General features: G+C 42.9%; 1 protein-coding gene across 4 annotated transcripts in view; it reads left to right on the plus strand.

Annotated features, from left to right (window-relative positions):
- Positions 1-20,097, plus strand: part of dnajc6 (DnaJ (Hsp40) homolog, subfamily C, member 6) — a 134,490-nt gene that overhangs the window by 93,715 nt on the left and 20,678 nt on the right. For all 4 annotated transcript variants that reach the window (XM_069938350.1, XM_069938347.1, XM_069938349.1 and 1 more), the window contains 5 exons: positions 3,084-3,274; positions 4,819-4,905; positions 8,072-8,494; positions 16,179-16,355; positions 19,299-19,430. In XM_069938350.1, the coding sequence (XP_069794451.1) occupies positions 3,084-3,274; positions 4,819-4,905; positions 8,072-8,494; positions 16,179-16,355; positions 19,299-19,430 (1,010 nt within the window). The remainder of the gene's footprint in view (positions 1-3,083; positions 3,275-4,818; positions 4,906-8,071; positions 8,495-16,178; positions 16,356-19,298; positions 19,431-20,097) is intronic.

Below are 20,097 nucleotides of genomic sequence, written 5' to 3' on the forward strand. Positions count from 1 at the left end.
ATGGAAGGTTCTGGAGAAAAAGGCCACAAGTTTGCCTTTTTGGTTGAGGGTGGCCGCGAGGGCAACATCAGATGCATTGCACTCCATCTGGAATAGGGTTTCCTTGTTCACGGCATGCATTGCGGCATCGGTGATGACCTGTCTGATGTGAGCGAAAGCTGCTTGCACCTCGGGGTGGGGGGGGGGAGGGGAAAAGGTGCTGGCTTGGGCCAGTGGGCAGACCTTGTCCATGAAGTGGGGGATCCACTGGTAGTAGTAAAAGAAGAGCCCTAGGCACCTGTGGAGGGCCTTGAGCGTGTGAGGGAGGGACAGTTCCATTAGGGGTGCATGTGGTTGGGGACCAATGACACCATGTTCCACAATATACCCCAGGATGATGAGGCGGGTGGTGCTGAACACACACTTCTCTTTTTTGTAAGTGAGGTTCACTCCTCAGCTGTCCGGAGAAATCTCTCCAGGTTGGCAACGTGGTCCTATTGGTCATGGCCTCAGATGGTGACGTTGTCCAGGAACGGGAAGGTCACTCTTAGATTGTGCTGGTCTACCATGTGGTCCATCTCCTGCTGGAACATGGAGACCCCATTTGTGACCCCAAAGGGAACTCAGTGGAACTGGTAGAGGTACCCGTCCGCTTCAAAGATGGTATAAGGTTTATCCCAGGCTTGGATGGGAAGCTGGTGGTAAGCCGACTTCAGGTCAGTCATGGAGAAGATCTTATAAGTGGTCATGTTGTCTATTCGGGGTAGGGGGTAGGTGTCCAGCTAGGTGTACCGGTTGATGGTCTGGCTATAGTCGATGACCATCCTCTGTTTGCTGCCCCTTTTTATGACCAGGACCTGGGCTTTCCAGAGTCTGGTGCTGGGCTCTATGATTCCTTCTGCCCAAACCCATTTCACTTTTGCCTTGATAAAGGTCCTGTCGGCCTGCTCTTGGCTGCTATAGGCCTACAGGCTGGTGTCAGGTAGTTGAAGAGGGATGGAGGGGGGCACCATAGGGTGCAGAGCTTCAGGTGGACTGGGGGATTCACTGGGCTGTGTTGGGGGAGTGGGCCACCAAAGGCAAGCATGAGGCTTTGGAGGTGGCACTGGAAGTCCAACCCTAAGATGACTGGGGCACAGAGCTTGGGCATGATCAGGAGCCTGAACCCTTGATATGTTTCTCCCCCTCCCCCCCCACTTTCATCTACTGCAGCGCCCAAGTGCCATGATAGAGTGGTCCTGGGCACCGAAGGTGATAGAAGTTCATGGGCTGTACCTTTAATTTCAGCATCTGGGCCACGTTTGGGTGCACAAGGATCTCAGTACTGCCACTATCAAAGAGGCATTTTGTTGTGTTTCTGTTGACAGCGATGTCCATCATTGAATGCCTAAGTCCATGGGCAATGTCCTTTATTAACGTGTTGGACACTACGACCTCCTCTGGGTCCGAGCCAATGGTTGTAGTGAACAGCAGTCAGTTTCCTTCTGGGGTGTGGCGGGTGCACAATTGTGTACGCACACATGTTGACCACATCGTGCTGTTGGCGAGGCGAGCAAGTTGATGTGGTCAGGGTCCGACTGGCCAACACTGGCAGCGCTAAGTGAACACACATGGTGACAGTATGGTTAAGTGACCCAATCAGAAGTGAGGCTGGAGGTGACGTCATCAGTGTGGGTGGACGTGATGTCTTCGGTGTGGGCAGAAGTTGGGTGAAGGAAGATGACGGCGCCTGCGGTGAGCATACAGCGGCAACGCGGGTCGGTGGCCAAGCTGGAAGTGTCGTCAGTGTTGCGGGCGTGAAGTGGTGAGCCAAGTAATGACATTGCTGGTCTTCATATGTGGCAGCTCTGGGCGGGGGGGGGTGGGGGGGGGTGAGGGCTCCTGGCTGATTATGGAGGGTTGTTGCGCTCCTGGCAGTCCAGGGAGGCACACCTTAGCAAAGTCACCTTTCTTACCGCATTGGGAGCAATTCTAATTCCTTGCCGGGCAGTTCTTTCAGGAACGCCTGTCCAACCTGCGGTACTTAAAGGAGTGGGCTGCTTCTGCGGTTGTGATCATTTCTTCCCCTTAGGGCCCCTTGGCAACTGCAGTTGTTGGCCTCGGTCAGGCTGGAGGTTGGGGGAGTCGGGCATCGAAAACTTTTACATGGTGGGCTGCAGCTTGCAGAGAATGGACCACCTCATGATCCTGGTAAGGGAGGCAGTACTTTCTTCCAGCAGTCTGTCGGGTGGCCCCCGATTGCAACCCTCACATGCAGGCATCTCGAATGAGTTGCTCCACTCCCCTTGGGTCACCCCAGTCTTGGTCGTGCAGAGCGAACTAGCTCACTCAGAGCCCCCAGATAGGCATCTGCCCTCTCACTTGGCTGCTGCACCCTGATGCTGAGAAGGTACTAGGTGTAGAGCATGTTCATCAGAGGCCTGTACATGGCTTCCAGGATGGCCATCGCAGGTTCGAAGTCCGAGCAGACTCATGGCCTGAAAAGCACAGGGCCCAATTTGGTGCAAAGTACCATGAGTCTCTTTTGATTCGTGTTGATCACCTCAGCCTGCGTCTGGATGATTTGCCTCAATCGTGTGCTTTCAAATCTCAAAGTGAGCCAGGGCATCCTGGTGCTGAGGGTCCATTTCCAGCCTCTTGAGGGTCCATTTCCAGCCTATTGAGGGTCCATTTCCAGCCTCTTGAGGGTCCATTTCCAGCCTCTTGAGGGTCCATTTCCAGCCTCCTGAGGGTCCATTTCCATTAGCCAACCATTAGGCTGGCTGGTTGTATCACCACATTGTGAAGCTTTATACACCATGTGCTCAAACTCTTATCAAGATTGAATAATCATATTTGTTTGTTTCTGTTTGGCCTGGAGCTTTAGAAACTGATATTCAATAGTTGCACTATTTTCTTCCATGCTTTTAAGAGTCTAAGATGTATTTGGTAGCTAATTTAGATAGCTGAAGTAGAGAGTTCAGGAAATAATTGTACTGTCTTATTCTGAAGGGTTTTACAATTTATTACCATCTAGCCATCTCAAAATGGAGATTTAATAAGAATCAAAGATAGTTATTACAATCTGTTGATAGACTGTAACCTTTTTATTGTCTGATACTTAGACCCGAGCTGGATGCTTGCGATTCTCCAGAGAAATATCCCCCATTGTTTCATGTAATACTGGAAGTGGAGGTTGAATCCTCCGATAAACGATTTGACCTGACTCCACCCTGGGAACAATGGGACACCAAAGATCTTGCACCCAATATCCTCTTTTCAAGCCACCAGGAACATCAGGAGACATTAACAGCAGGTACACAGGGTGTTGATTTTATTCTGTCTGTGATGATACAGAAGTTTATACAGATATTACTCCTATTTAGACAGTTACAAATGTAACATTCAACTTTGGTAGAAACCCTGCATCTCTTCTGCTTGTCTGATAAATGATTGATAATGTGGTTAATGTTGGTTGAATAAGTTTATGATAAACAAACTTCCCTGGAACACTTATTTATTACTGATTATACTCATGGATTGACTAATGCAAATGCAGCAAGTCGTGTGGAATTTTCCAATTGGAGAATATTTGTGTGGAACTTTTCCTTCTAGATATGAACTGAGCAGGGTAAAAGAAATTCACATCTGAGATTCCACAATTGGCTCCTGTACAGTTATCAAGTTTAAAATTTGGCAATATTAGAGAAGCAATTGAGCTACTTCTTAGATTTCATCTGCAGTTAATGGGGGGGTTTGTTGACTCTTTTAAAATTGAAAAGCCGAGATATCTTTTATAAATAAAGATGAAAAATTTCCCGTTTGTAAATAGCAGGGAAATTGATGAATTTTGTGCTTCCAGTGGAACACTTTGCATTTTAGGATTCCTTTCTGACTGTTCTAATGGATGAGTGCCACTCCATTTCCAGATTTGATTTCGATGGTGCATATCCATCAAGTGAAGTTGATTGTGCTTACCTTAATTTACCTTAAATTTAAAAAAAAAAACAGGAAAGGAGTTTGAAATGAATGAGAGCAAGCTTTGATTTTAAATATTTGCTAATTGAAAGAAGATGTCACTGTGCATGCATGTTTTTGATCAGACTTGTTTTCACAGTGTCAGTCCAAGGAAAGAAAGCAAGTAAACACTTAATTTGTGTCACAACTCTTCTAACTTTAGGGCACCAAAAACACAATAGCAAATAAAGTTCTTTTTAAAAATTGGTCATTGTACATAGATCCAATAGACAATATCATCATGAACAGGTTATAGTTTTATTGTGAAGTCATTTGAGAAGTGGATGTTGCACAAGACAAGGGGAAGAATATATCAGCTTTTCTAGAAAATAGATCATTTAGTTTAATGTCTCATTTGAAATATGGTGCCTGCATTTATGCAATAATCCCTCTGTGCCAGACAGGAGTGCCTGGTTTACTTTGAGTTCCTGTCCTCAGAATGGCATTTGAAACCCTAATCTTTTGAATTGAGCACAATTAGTGCTAACTGAGATGGGTATGAGGGAATGTATTTGAATTCAAGGAGAAAATCCAGAGGTAGGTTTCAAGATAGCAAACTGCACATCTTTCTGGTTGGCTTTACGCTTTCAAAAGCAGAACTATGCTAAGAAAAATCAATAGTACAAATTTTGATGGCCTATGAAAAACTGTTTTTGTTGGTTGATGACAGAATTGAGGTGGAATGGATTCTGTTAAGTTTTAGACATCCTTTAAGTAATATATTATTCATGGCTCGTTATGGTGATTCTTTCATTTTGTTGATGTTACTTAGGGCGCCCTGATGAGAAGGGAAGTTCTTGAATCTTTGATTCTCCAGTGATATAGCTGACTTTTTTGTTACAGGTAAACCTGTGGCAGATTTAGAAACTGCTTCAGATAATATAAAGACCATGGGACCAAGTACTTTCTTTCCATCCCTAGGCCGCCAAGGTATCTATATTTCTATAACACTTCTCAGAACCAATTGGTATTTAAGATGCATCGCAACTGTAGAGGAAAATGGGTGGCTGATCTAACAGCAATGCTATTGTATTGAAAGTTAATCCAACTCCATTTTAATAACAAATTCAAGTTTATTATCTCAATATATTGGTACATGTGACAGATTGATTTGCAAGCAGACAGTAGACATCCCATACAATAGGGCTGTGTGCTCATCCCATTCCTGTTCATGCTATTGACCCACAACTGCAGCGCCAGATCCAGAGTGCTAAAGTTTGCAGATAACATCACAGTCGTTGACCTCATCAGCAACAACGATGAGACGGACTACAGAGAAGAGGTGGAAAATCTCATGTTATGGTGTGAGAATAACAACCTGAGTCTCAATGTGAATAAGACAAAGGAGATCATTGTAAACTTCAGGAGGACTAGGAATGGCCACACTTCACTACACCTCAATAGGTAGAGAGAACCAAATTCTTTGGAGTCGACTTAACTAATGATCTATCCTGAGCAGACAATATCTTCACATTGCATATAAATATGTGTGCTATTTCTTTATATGTGCTTGAATGTTTTTACATGGAGGAACGAAGAACACAGTTTCGTCCAGTTGTACATTACAATTGTTTTTTTTTCTTTGGCTTGGCTTCGCGGACGAAGATTTATGGAGGGGGTAAAAAGTCCACGTCAGCTGCAGGCTCGTTTGTGGCTGACCAGTCCGATGCGGGACAGGCAGACACGATTGCAGCGGTTGCAAGGGAAAATTGGTTGGTTGGGGTTGGGTGTTGGGTTTTTCCTCCTTTGCCTTTTGTCAGTGAGGTGGGCTCTGCGGTCTTCTTCAAAGGAGGCTGCTGCCCGCCAAACTGTGAGGCGCCAAGATGCACGGTTTGAGGCGTTATCAGCCCACTGGCGGTGGTCAATGTGGCAGGCACCAAGAGATTTCTTTAGGCAGTCCTTGTACCTTTTCTTTGGTGCACCTCTGTCACGGTGGCCAGTGGAGAGCTCGCCATATAATACGATCTTGGGAAGGCGATGGTCCTCCATTCTGGAGACGTGACCCATCCAGCGCAGCTGGATCTTCAGCAGCGTGGACTCGATGCTGTCGACCTCTGCCATCTCGAGTACCTCGACGTTAGGGGTGTGAGCGCTCCAATGGATGTTGAGGATGGAGCGGAGACAACGCTGGTGGAAGCGTTCTAGGAGCCGTAGGTGGTGCCGGTAGAGGACCCATGATTCGGAGCCGAACAGGAGTGTGGGTATGACAACGGCTCTGTATACGCTTATCTTTGTGAGGTTTTTCAGTTGGTTGTTTTTCCAGACTCTTTTGTGTAGTCTTCCAAAGGCGCTATTTGCCTTGGCGAGTCTGTTGTCTATCTCATTGTCGATCCTTGCATCTGATGAAATGGTGCAGCCGAGATAGGTAAACTGGTTGACCGTTTTGAGTTTTGTGTGCCCGATGGAGATGTGGGGGGGCTGGTAGTCATGGTGGGGAGCTGGCTGATGGAGGACCTCAGTTTTCTTCAGGCTGACTTCCAGGCCAAACATTTTGGCAGTTTCCGCAAAGCAGGACGTCAAGCGCTGAAGAGCTGGCTCTGAATGGGCAACTGTTGGAGCTCTGCGCAGAACAGCGGCTTGTCATTACAAACACCCTTTTTCAGCAGAGGGACAGCCTTAAGACTACATCCTGGATTACAATTGTATAGTGATAATAATAAACATGAACTTGAATAATACACCAAGCAAGATGTGGGACACAAATGGAGAGTAACAGAGAGAGGTCAGTTAGTACACAGTGTTATGAGCCCAGAGGACCCCAAAACCCAGCAGCAATAGAAATTCACCAAGACAAATGGTTACTTAAACAAAAGTTGCTTTTAATTATCTTTAAACATGAAAACAGGATCAAACTTTATTGCTATTAATTTAACCTAACTTAACCTTCTTCTAATTCTAAGTGCACGTGTATGTAATGTGTATATAAGTTTTTTTAAAAATTATTTGATTCGCAGTCCATTCTCACTTCTAACTTCTCCAAGTTCACTGGTTGCAGGCAATTCTTATACTGTGCACAGAATTTAACATTTATGAATCTTCTCCAGGCTTTGGTGCTTGAAAGGTAAATGGTTACCGCTCAGGAAGGTTCTTGTTCGTTTTCAGGGAGAGATTTGTTGCTTGTTGGACACCCACAACTGATCCCTTCCGATCAGCCACTTCAGTGTCTTGCTGAAGAAACTTTCCCCATCAAGGTTTTCCAGATGATAACCTCTTTCTTTCAGGTCACCACAGAGTTCCTTTTCTATTTCCCTTTGAAACATACAGCCAGCCATCTCTTGTATGGACCACAGGGGCTTTGACCAGGCTGCTGAACAGTAGAACTGAATTCTCTCTCTCTGTCTCTCTCTCTCTCTCTCTCTTCTCCCCCTCTCCCCCCCCTATTTGTGAAGTCCTTGTAGGCATTCTTCAATGTTTCTGCAAAGGGACTTGGGAGTCTGAACTGTCTGGCTTGAGCAGAGCTCTGGCATTTTAAATGAAGTCTGTTTTGAAGTGTTTGTATGTGACCTACACTAAAAAAAAACTTGCCACAATTTATTTCTTATAGCACCTATCTATATACAATATAAAATATAATGTAATTTGTAACAACAACAAAGGCAGTATAATTTTGATGGTAACTGATCATGGTGAGAAATAAACTATTCGGTGGGGGGGGAAATGAAGAGAATGTGAATAGGATTTATAAATCTTAATGTGTTAACTGCTTTTTCAAGGCAGAAAAAGTTATAAAAGGAATAGATTTCGATGGAGGTAGGGAGAGAATATGTAATGGACTGGGCCATGTTCAGACCCCTCTGCAGTTACTTTCAGTCTTGGGAATTACAGTTCCCATACCACCCAGTGATGTTTTCATTGGGGAACCTTTGGAAGTTGTTATGGGATACAAATAATATGCCAAATGACCTCAGACTTCTGAGGAAGTAGAGGTGCTGGTACACTTTCTTGTCCTTTGCTGTGCTGTGATGGCGTGTCACTGAAGATGTTCACCCCAAGGAATTTAATGCTCCCTTTTAGCTTGAAAACTAGTGTAATATCTGCTGACTTTTGATTTTGGAGAAATGGAGTGTAAGTAATAATTTTTGCATTTGTTTTCCAGAAACAAAAAGTGATAGGAATGGGGCTAATCCACCATCAGAGGACCGAACAGCTCTTGTGAATGAAGACAGTGAACCTTCTGATGATGAACTTCTGTCCCTCTCGAGCCAACACAGCACTGCTAGTACAGAAAAAGAGCACAGGCCACAGCAAAACTATAGAATGCAGACATCTTCTCAGTCTTCAGCTCCTGAAAGTGTGGATCTTCTAGGTTTAAATGGCGATGCCACAGGCCAGACATTTCCTCCTGCTGGTCAAACAAGACCTATGCCAACTAACTCTGACTTACTGAATGATTTGTTTGGCAGCACCTCCTCTATTCCATCAGCGCATGGTAGTAGTGGTGCTCCAGGTTCAGCACATTCCACCCCTCGAAGGTCTGCAGGCTCTCCCTCTCTATCACCATCACCAAGGATTAGTGAAGGTATAAATTATACTGTGTGATAGTGTTGCAGAATCTTAAAATAAGCATAATTCAGAGCTTGTATAATACATTAACAACCAATCTGGAAAGTATTTATTCTCAGAGCAGATACTCAAGGATTGGTATTCTTTGGCTTGGCTTCGCGGACGAAGATTTATGGAGGGGGTAAAAGTCCACGTCAGCTGCAGGCTCGTTTGTGGCTGACAAGTCCGATGCGGGACAGGCAGACACGGTTGCAGCGGCTGCAGGGGAAAATTGGTTGGTTGGGGTTGGGTGTTGGGTTTTTCATCCTTTGCCTTTTGTCAGTGAGGTGGGCTCTGTGGTCTTCTTCAAAGGAGGTTGCTGCCCGCCAAACTGTGAGGTGCCAAGATGCACGGTTTGAGGTGATATCAGCCCACTGGCGGTGGTCAATGTGGCAGGCACCAAGAAATTTCTTTAGGCAGTCCTTGTACCTCTTCTTTGGTGCACCTCTGTCACGGTGGCCAGTGGAGAGCTCGCCATATAACACGATCTTGGGAAGGCGATGGTCCTCCATTCTGGAGACGTGACCCACCCAGCGCAGCACAATCTTCAGCAGCGTGGACTCGATGCTGTCGACCTCTGCCATCTTGAGTACTTCGACGTTAGGGATGAAAGCGCTCCAATGGATGTTGAGGATGGAGCGGAGACAACGCTGGTGGAAGCGTTCTAGGAGCCGTAGGTGATGCCGGTAGAGGACCCATGATTCGGAGCCGAACAGGAGTGTGGGTATGACAACGGCTCTGTATAGGCTTATCTTTGTGAGGTTTTTCAGTTGGTTGTTTTTCCAGACTCTTTTGTGTAGTCTTCCAAAGGCTTGGCGAGTCTGTTGTCTATCTCATTGTCGATCCTTGCATCTGATGAAATGGTGCAGCCGAGAAAGGTAAACTGGTTGATCGTTTTGAGTTTTGTGTGCCCGATGGAGATGTGGGGAGGCTGGTAGTCATGGTGGGGAGCTGGCTGATGGAGGACCTCAGTTTTCTTCAGGCTGACTTCCAGGCCAAACACTTTGGCAGTTTCCGCAAAGCAGGATGTCAAGCGCTGAAGAGCTGGCTCTGAATGGGCAACTAAAGCGGCGTCGTCTGCAAAGAGTAGTTCACGGACAAGTTTCTCTTGTGTCTTGGTGTGAGCTTGCAGGCGCCTCAGATTGAAGAGACTGCCATCCGTGCGGTACCGGATGTAAACAGCGTCTTCATAGTTGGGGTCTTTCATGGCTTGGTTCAGCATCATGCTGAAGAAGATTGAAAAGAGGGTTGGTGCGAGAACGCAGCCTTGCTTCACGCCATTGTTAATGGAGAAGGGTTCAGAGAGCTCATTGCTGTATCTGACCCGACCTTGTTGGTTTTCGTGCAGTTGGATAACCATGTTGAGGAACTTTGGGGGGCACCCGAGGCGCTCTAGTATTTGCCAAAGCCCTTTCCTGCTCATTATTAGATTAGATTAGTGTTAAATCACATGGCTAAATTGGTAACTCAATATAATTAACGAATGTAAAAACAAATACAGATGTATTGCTATCAATTAATCTTTACAATTTGGTTCCAGATTAAGCACTTTAACAGTTGTCATTGTATTGTGTACGATCTTTCTGATTAGTCATCAAGTCATAGAGCATGGATAGGCCCATGCTGGGGAATTTGACATTTTGAGCTTGTTCTGTTAGCTTGCATATCGTCCACTATATCCTTACTCTTCCTCACCTCATATCTTTTAAACAGAATTGTAATTGTTTCTATAGCTTCTTCTGGCAGCTTGTTGTAGACATGGACTACACTTGCGTTTCCTCTCAGGGCCTCTCAAATCTCTCCTCTCACCTTAAATCTCTGGTACTAGAGTTGTCTACCCTGGAACATTCACTTTATCCATGCCCTCATGGATTTTAGGGACCTCTAGCAGGTCTTCCCAAAGCCTTCTGTGCTCTAGAGAATAAAGACCCTTGGCCTCACCCAATAGCTCATGCCCTCCAGTCCCTACAACATCCTTGTAAATCTCCACAGCACATCTTCCAAATTTATCGTCGTCCTTAGGTGGAATTGAACATTGTATTCTAAGTGCGGTCTCACTAATGTCTTGTACAGCTGTATTGTAATGTCCCTAAGTTTGTACTGAACTCCTCACGACAAACTCAATCATGGACTCATTTAAGGACTCTTATGCATTTTATTGATTTTTTTTCCTTTGTTCTCTCTGTATAGCACAGTCAGTTTGTTTATATTTGTTATCTCTTTACAGCTTTTATTTGTTTACATGTTTACGCTGTGTACAATTTTTTTGCACTACCAATTAGTGGTAATTCTGCTGTGCCTGCAGGAAAAAGGAATCTTAGGGTTGTATGTGATGTCATGTATGTACTCTGACAATAATAATCTGAATCTGAATACCCTACTTGGTGAAGGCAAACAGGCCAAGTGCTACATTTGCCACTTTGTTATCTCCAGAGCCCTGCTGTTTAGTGTGCAAGCTGTACTCTGGTTTGACTACTGAAGTGTAGGGTCTAACACTAGCCAGAGTTAAATTCCATTTGCCACTCCTTGCCCCACCCAACCAGCTGATCGAGATCCTGTTATAAACTTCTATTTCCTTCCTGTCCACGATACCAGTAATTTAGGGGTCATCTGCAATTTTATTAATCACGTTTACAACAGTTCCATCCAAATAGTTAATATGGATAACAAACACCAGCAGACCCAGCACTAGTGGCAATCACTGGTCACAGGCCTTCAATCAGAAAAGGTTCTCTGGATGTGGAAAGCTGTGGTATTTTAATTTTGTGAGCTAGCGTTTTGTTCCATTTAATTTTTCGTTGGTATGCAGTGTTATGTTACTTGATATCTGATCTCACTGATTATATAATGATACACGCTTGCCAAATGTACTCTCTCCAACTTGTTTTTATGGGTGGGGGGGGAATATTTATTTTCCTGTTTGGTACAGTTTTCCCCAGACCTCATCATTAGTTTAAATTGAAATGAATGAAGGCAATAAGCATTTGTTTGGGAGCATGTAATGCCATCAGGTATGCAGAGAACCTCTAAATTTGTAATCACAGACTGCCCCAGGTTACACATGTCTGAATTGTGGACACCCCGACATACAATCTTTTTCAATCTTTCTATTGGTTTTAACAAATGCAAAATACGTCCATAGGTACATAGGATAATAATGATAAAGTAAATTAATAATGAGTTCCAAATATCAAATAACAATGAACAAGGTACATATGAACCCATGTTATTATTGGAAAAAAGAAAAAGAGAAAACAAATTCTAAACTAAGAATTAAACCCACCCGATGAGGGCTGCTGGCCAAGTTGAGGAGTCCACTACTGATAATAACAATTGAATAGGACCCCAAAGAAAAAGAAAGTTAGAATCCATTGTAGTCGTGGAACATTTAATTTTTTTCTCGAAAAAGACATGCCATCACATCTGACAGCCATTGACTATGAGAGAGAGGACTCTACATTCTATCAAGTTCCCATAATATCACATTCAAGGAAACTAAAATGTACAATGTACCGAGTTGTTTCTCCCCTTCCTCCTTTTGTTTGTTCTTCCTTATCTGTCTTGGGTTCTTTTGATCCCAGAAAATCTTGCTTGTCAATCCTATTGGAGTTTTGTTCTCCTGCATGCAGATTTCACAATTGAGCATAGGAAATCAAATAAAAGTTTGGGACTCCAGACCCAAGTGTGTCGAGAGTAACAAGACAGAGATCTTTATATTCAGTATCAAACAAGTGTGCAGCTGGTCTTGAACATTATCTTAGGCAGTTAGAAATGTATCAGTAGGGTGGCACAGTTGGTATGGCAATTAGCATAATGCCTTTACAGAGCCATTGATCGGGACCGGGGTTTGAATCCCGCACTGTCTGAAAGGAGTTGATAGGTTTCCCCCCCCCACCATGTCTGCGTGGGTCTCCCCCAGGGGAAACGTACTGGGGGTATAGGTGTAAATTGCGTGGCACAGACTTGTGGGCTGAAATTGTCTGTTGCCATGTTATTGGTCTAAATTTTAAATAAATTTAAATTTAAAAAGTCATTTTCTCTTGAAGTTTGGAGTCCAATAATTCTCAATTTTAGAATCATTACATCTGTCAGTCAATGAATAAGGCAATGAACCAAGTATTTCCCTTCCTGGGATGTCAAAACAGCAGGTCCCGAGCATAGCAATTGCAAGTGTCATTAGTTGCACAAGTATAAAGGTGATATATTTTAACACAGTTTAAACCTTAACTTCACAAGAGTCAAGGACAAGAGGGCACAACTTCAAGATTGCAGAGTATTGCTTCACACAGGAAGAATTTCCTCAGCCAGAGAGTGGTAAATCTGGGGAATTTGTTGCCACAGGTGGTTGTGGAGGCAAGGTCTTTGGGTATATTTAAAGCAGTGATTGGCAGGTTCTTGATTAGCCAGGGCATCAAAGATTATGGAAGAGGGCTGGACAGTGGGGTTGAGGGAAAATGGATCAGCTCATGAATAAATGGCAGGGCAGATACAATGAGTTGAATAGCCTATTTCTGCTCTTGTGCCTTGTGGTCTTGTTTAGAGGGATTTGTGTGAATGTTATGATTTGTGGAGAAAATGAACTTGTGGGCATTGCAAAATGAAATTTGTTTGTTACCCAAGGACATTTTGTACCATTTGAGTGGCAACCTAAATATAACTTGGAAAGCCAGTGTTGATTCACCACAATCATCCAATCTCCTCCCTCCCCCACCATTGTGCAATATTGAAAGAACTTGTTGTAAGTGAGGAAACAGACTTGGTAGGTCTCAAAGGAAAGGACTTTGGACATAGTTTTGATAGTACAGCATTTTATTTACAGAAGGCGAATGTGGGAAAATGGCAACAGGGGCAATGTGCACAATTTACAGCAGCTGTGGGAAAAGTCTGATCAATATACAATTTATAACAAACATAGGAAAGTAGTAGCGGCAATAAAACATGTATGCACACAATTTATAGTGAGCGTGGGGAAAAGACAGATTGGCAATAAAGCACGCTAACAATTAATAATGAATGTGGGAAAATCGCAGCGGGGTTGAAGCACACACATGAAGCACACTCAACTGGGTACATAAAAATAATCAAGGGAAAACCAATGATACCTGCCATCCCTTGACTCAGTGCAGGTATGACTCTATGCTTCTAGGGACCCTAATTAAGCACGCTCCCAATCCCATCAGAGTGCACACATTACCAACAATTTCTCCAGCATCCTTCCACACTTCTAGGCCTGGAGTGAAGCAGGGTGGTCCCAAGATGGAAAAGAGAAAGAACTAAGCACATGTGGTGCCCTTTATATTGCTGGGGGAGTGGGGGGGGGGGGGGGGTGGTGAACCAGGCCAGGCAAGGCCATTCACAAGGAACCAGTTGCTTGGTACCAGCAAGGTTAATCTGATTACAACAGCCCAAGGCCAAGTAGAGGCGGGCTGGAGAGTCCAGCCCAGCAGGGAGACACTGCCTCAGTGCCAGCAAGGTTAAGCCAAGTACAAAAGAATTTAAATTGGTCAATAGAAAGGTGTATTGGGTGGGACCAGGCCAAACCTTGATTGGCAGGTGGTGTGTCTTCCGAACAAGTAGTGAGCAGTGCTGTCATGTGACAGCCACGATCCTTCACAATACAAACCTACAGATCAGCATTGGAATTTCTTGAATTACAAATTGTTGGATTTTTTTTCCTCACGATTTGGTGATGTTTGACATGGACATTTATGAAGATTGCAACCTTTCAGCATTCAAGAATGTGTAAGATTGATTTTCAATTCAGTGGACCAATTCACAAGGGTAATACATTCAAACTGAAATGATTGAGAGCTATGGAGTGTACTTGTAGTTGTAGTTCTCCTTGTTCAACAAGTCTGCACACATTTTCAACAGTCTGCATTTACATTCCTAAGAAAGATTAACAAGTTTTGTAATTATGTTGAATATTTTGAAGTGTAGTAGACATAGCTAATTTTGTTTCTGTGGATTGGGATATCAATAGTTCACAAAGTTGCAAACTCTTTTTGGGAGGAACCAACCTCAAATCTTAGCTTACTGCAAATGAGCCCGTCTGTTCAATCATACTCTTCTGGAAGTAATTAATAACATAATCATTGATCAGTAAGTGGTTTCTCTTCAAACATCATAAAGATATCTAAATTTTATCTGTTGAACCCACTACCCTGAATCTTTAAGTGACCTTTAGAATGATTTTTTTTTTGCCTGTGATATTTCAGCTTTATTGTCAGTACATAACGTGAGATTACATACAACCCTGAGATTCTCTTTTCTGAATGCCAGACAGAAATGACCATTTATTGGTCTTCCAAAAAATACTGTACACAATATGCACATGTAAATAAAAACAACTGACTGTGCAATGCAGAGAAGAGAAAAAAAATCAAACAATAAAATGCAAAAGTAAGAGTCCCTGATTGAGTTTGTCGTCAAGGACTCTGATGGTGGAGGGGTAGCAACTACTCCTGAACCTGGTGGTGCGAGTCTTGTGGCACCCATACCTCTTTCCTGATGGCAGCAGCGAGAACAGGGCTGAGTGGTGAGGATTTTTCATGATTGCTGCTGCTCTCCAACGGCAGCGTTCCCTGTAGATGTTCTCGATGGTGGGAAGGTATTTGCCTGTGGTGTCCTGGGCTGTGTCCACTACCCTTTGCAGAGCTTTACACACAGGGGTATTGGTGTCCCAATACCAGACTGTGATGCTGCCAGTCAGCACACTTTCCACCACACCTCTGTAGAAATTTGCCAGAGTTTCCGATGTTATACCAAACCTCTGCAAACTCGTAAGGAAGTAGAGGCCCTGACGTGCTTTCTTCACGAAGACATTAATGTGTTGGCTCAAGAAAGATCCTCTGAGATGGTGATGCCCAAGAACTTGCATTTGCTCACCCTCTCTACATCTGACCCTCCCAAACAAACACTTTTGGTTTTCCCTTCCTGAAGTCAACAATCACCTCCTTAGATTTGGTGACATTGAGAGTGAGGTTGTTGTTGGTGCACTATTCAGCCAAGTTTTCAATCTCCCTCCTGTACGCTGACTCATTGACCCTTTTTATATAATCCAGTACTGTGGTATCATCAGCGAATTTGTCAATGGTGTTGTTATTTCTGGGCCAATCAAAGGTGTAAAGTGAGTAGAGCAGGGCGCTAAGAATGACCTTTAGAATGATTTTAATGCCATTTTATTTTCCAAGTTGCTGTTACCTTTACAAACTGATGAAGCAATAATAGCATAAATCAGAATGTTTCCATGTTAAAAGAGACCACTTGGAGTTATATTAGCAAGGTCTTGGAAACCCCCCCCCAAAAAAAAAACTATTCTGTTTGCTTAAAGATTTGAGTTCATACTATATAACAAAAGTATTTGTTTTAATTGTTTATTGAACTGTGTGATTCTGTAATGTTATCAGGCATGATGTGAAGATTTCTGTTTTAAATTAATCTATGAATGTACCTGACAGCCCAAAAGTAAATATGATCAATAATTTTAGCTTAACCACAAAAAACAAGACTACTCTCATTTAAACATCATTTCAACATAAATATTAGTGGGTTGCATGGTTGTGTGGGATAGATCAATAATGTGCCTGGTGTTTTTAAGAGTTACTGAAAAGTTGCCAGTTCTAAATATTAACTTGAATTAATTATTTTGTTAATCGTAGGAACAATATTTGATCCATTTGATTCTCAAGCCAACCAAAACAGTCAAGATTTACTTGGTATTTTTCTCAGTCGGAGTGGTGCAGGTTCTCCAGTTGGGCAGGCAGAGCCATTCCTGCAAACTGCTAGGACACCATCTCCAACACCACTCAGTGCTGCTGGTGATCCTTTCAACATGGGTAAGTGGTAATGTATCAACTGTAACTAAAATTAACTCCTTAATTATTACATCAATTTTCTCTCCATTGCTTCTGTGCTACAATGGTTCTGTACAAAATGAAGAGAGGAAAGTTTAGGGGAGGCATCAAGGGTATTGTCTTTTTTGCATAGAGTTGTGGGGGCTTGGAATTGCTTGCTAGGGGTAGTGTTAGAGCCTGAAACATTAGGGGGCATTTAAGAGACTCTTGGGTACATGGATGAAAGAAAAATAAAGGGTTATGAGATAGGAAGGGTTTAGTTTTGTTTGGTTGAAATATATAGGCCAGCTCAACATTAAGAGCTGAAGGGCCTGTACTGTGCTCCATGTTCTATAAAACATTTCATCTGTATACAAGGTCACCTTATAATGTAAATGTATGATAATGTTAAGAACATGTATTTTTAATTTAAAATAAGAAGAAAAATATATTGTACTTGCATGCAAGTAGATTTTAGATTCCCTGCCCCTTGAGTGTAGGGTTTGCATTGAAGAATCATTCTGCAGGTATTTGTTGTCCTGCAGTTAAACCTGTTGTGATTTTTCAGATGGGAATATTGGTGTGCATTGGTCGTCCCGTCAGGTGAATAATTGAATCCAATTCAGTGACCTTGATATCTACCAAGAAGGAATTGCTCCACATCATCAGGACAGAGAATTCTTGTGTTTTTTTTTCCTCTCTCTGTTCTGCCCATCCTGGCCTGGAAATGTTTCAAAAACTTGTGATGCCCTATCATTCCAATAATTAGGGTTGACTGACAAAACACAGATCACAACTTGAATCCAGGATTCAACCGTAACAACGAATAGGTGCAAAATACATGATTACAATTCATTTTAACCCTTACACCATGAGCACCAGCCCCCTTGCACCCCAGGGATCTGTCAAGTTCAAGCTTATTATCATCTGGTTATACAAGTACAACCCGAAGATACGGCATTCTTCAGTCCTCGGGTGCAAAAATATGCAAACACACAACCAGACAAAACCTATGTACTGTCTATAAAAAAAAATATATATATTGTTTAATAAATAGTGGAGTGTTAGTGTGAGCAGTTCATTAATCATTCAGCAGTCTCATTGCCCATGGGGAGAAGTTTCTCAGCCTGGCAGTACTAGCCCTGATACTCCCTCATCTCTTTCCTGATTAGAGTTGCTGAAAGATGCAGTCTGCAGGGTGGTAGGAGCCCTCAGTGATTTTGTGCACCCTCTCAGGCAGCGATTCAAGTAGATCACGTTGATGGAAGGGAGGGAGATGTCAGTGACCCTGTCTGCTGCTCTTGTCTTCCTGTGCATTGACCTCCAATCTAATTCTCTATAGCAACTGTAGCAACAGTTAGGAGCTGACCATGGCACTCTTGATAGAGCTCCTTTAGAAAGTTGACAGGATGGTGGCTGGTAGCCTTGTCTTCCTGAGTCTTCTCAGGAAGTGCTATTACATTTTCCTGACGAGTGAAGAATGTGGTGTGTCCAGGATAGGTCGCTTGTTATGTGTACTCTGAGGAACTTGGTACTCTCTCCACTACCGAGTTGTTAATGTGTAGTGGAGGGTGGTTCCTGGTCCTCCTGAAGTCCACAATCATCTCCTTTATCATGTCCACGTTGAGACTCGGATTGTTACTCTTGCACCATCTCACAGGATGACTCCTTGTTGCTGATAAGGCCAATTACAGTTTTGTCATCTGCAAACTTGATGACTCTATTGGAGTTGTGGATCAGTAGTGTCAATAAGAGTGGACTGAGCACACAGCCCACAGCCCTAAGGTGCTCCAGTGCTCAGTGTGAGAGTATTCAACTTTCTGCTGCCGACCTGGACAGTCTTTCTGTTAGGAAGTCCAGAATCCTGTTACAAAGAGGGGTGTTTGAGTCCTAGCGAGGACAGATTCTCTACTAGCCTCTGGGGAATTATCATATTAAATGCCAATCTGAAGTCCAGCCTCACTGTCTTTGTGATGTGGGAGAAAACTAGAACATTTGGAGTAAACCCTTGATCTCAGGGAGAGCAAGCAAGCAAACTCCACAGTCACCACTGGAGGTCAGTATTGAGCTAGGATTGCAGTCACTGTGCCACAATAAATTATCAGAGTGATTTGAAACAAAGGAAGCAGAGAGGAGATTTAATTGACAACTAAAATTATGTATCGATGCCTGATAAGACGTGTTTATGAAATCATTGCCTCCAGAGAAAGTGGTGAAACAGATGCAATAACTTTGAGGCATTCAGACAATCTTAAATTGACAAGGCAAAGCATCTATTGTTAATGTGAGCAAATGCCATTTCTATAGATGAGCTCAAAGGTCAGTATGGACATGAAGGGCTGAATGACCCATTTCTGAACCATACAGCTTACTTTAAAGCTGCTGCTATTTCACATTTCCTATATTGGTTATTTCCTTTTTATCTGGACAAGGATCAACTTGGTTTATTAGATTTTCCTCTGAACACAGTAAGTATGCAGGTCTGTTGACTACAATAGGTAATATAATTTCCCTGGTTCAATTTTGAGTGAAAAAAGTAGATATTAACCTGAACCAGAAACTAAACAGAACTGGAAAATGTTGGAAATGTACACCAAGCCAGGCAGTGTCTGGGGGGAGAGAGAGAAAATGATGTTTGAGTTCAAGCACTCTCATGATGCCGAAGCTGCAGATATTTCCAGCATTTTATGCTTTTTTTTCAGACTTACTGCAACTGTCATGTTTTGCTTTAGTGCTTGTGTAGCATTTTGTATCCCTGCCTTGATATCTTTGTTAAATAGGCGGTAATGTTAGGTGTTCTTTCAAGCCTGGTTCTATTTATGTATATTTTCCATATTTTAACCAACTCCCTTGGGTGAATATCACAATAGTACTTCAAATTTCCTTTGGAGAATTCTGTAAAAGGAACTGTTGTATAATAGGCTGTTAAATGTTTCCTTTACTTAGGTAGAATCTCCCCTGGCCTGCCATGTACTCCAGCAGTCTCTGTTCAGCAAGATCTAATGAGTGGATGGAGCATGGGATCCTCAAACGCAGCTGCTGGTTCAGCGGCCTGGGCAACCAGAATGGCTTCCTCAGGTTAAACAAAGCATTCCATTCACAAATGTATTTGATGGTTCTGTTGCCAACAGCCTCTGTTACAAAACAACAAAAAAAAAGGGATTTTTCTGTCTTTGGGTTCTGTTGTAGTAATATGCCATTCCTCTTGCTGTAATATATCAAACATTCTGGAGATTCAACATTTTCCTTACTTTATCTTAAATCTACAGCTGGTCTTGCAAATATTTGAGTTATTCTTAGGCTTCTGCAATTTCAAGTTACAGAGACATTTAAATCAGAACACTAAAACTTAAGTGTCATGGATGGCATTGAACATTTCTTGTGCTGCTAGGGGCTACACTTGTTCAGCCAAGTAGAAAGTATTCCATTGCACTGCTGACTTGTGTCTTGTGGATGATGAAAATATTTTCCAATGACCTGCTGGAGTGAATCCTGCCTTTGATCTCTTCCTGTGGTCCATTTGCATCTTTGATCAAAAATGACCTAGCCCAAGTATGTTAATGACAGGATTGCAAAGTGATGTTATTCCCCTCGAATGTCAGGGGTGGAGTTTACAATAATACATTAGAAGCCCATTTTTTTTTCCAATTTTATTTATTAATCAAAATAATCAAAATAAATTATACAATCAAAATACATAATATTTTTCCCATATAATCCCCTGCCCCCCAAACCTTAACCTTCC

The sequence above is a fragment of the Narcine bancroftii genome, chromosome 5, assembly GCF_036971445.1.
Source record: "Narcine bancroftii isolate sNarBan1 chromosome 5, sNarBan1.hap1, whole genome shotgun sequence".
NCBI lineage: Eukaryota > Metazoa > Chordata > Chondrichthyes > Torpediniformes > Narcinidae > Narcine > Narcine bancroftii.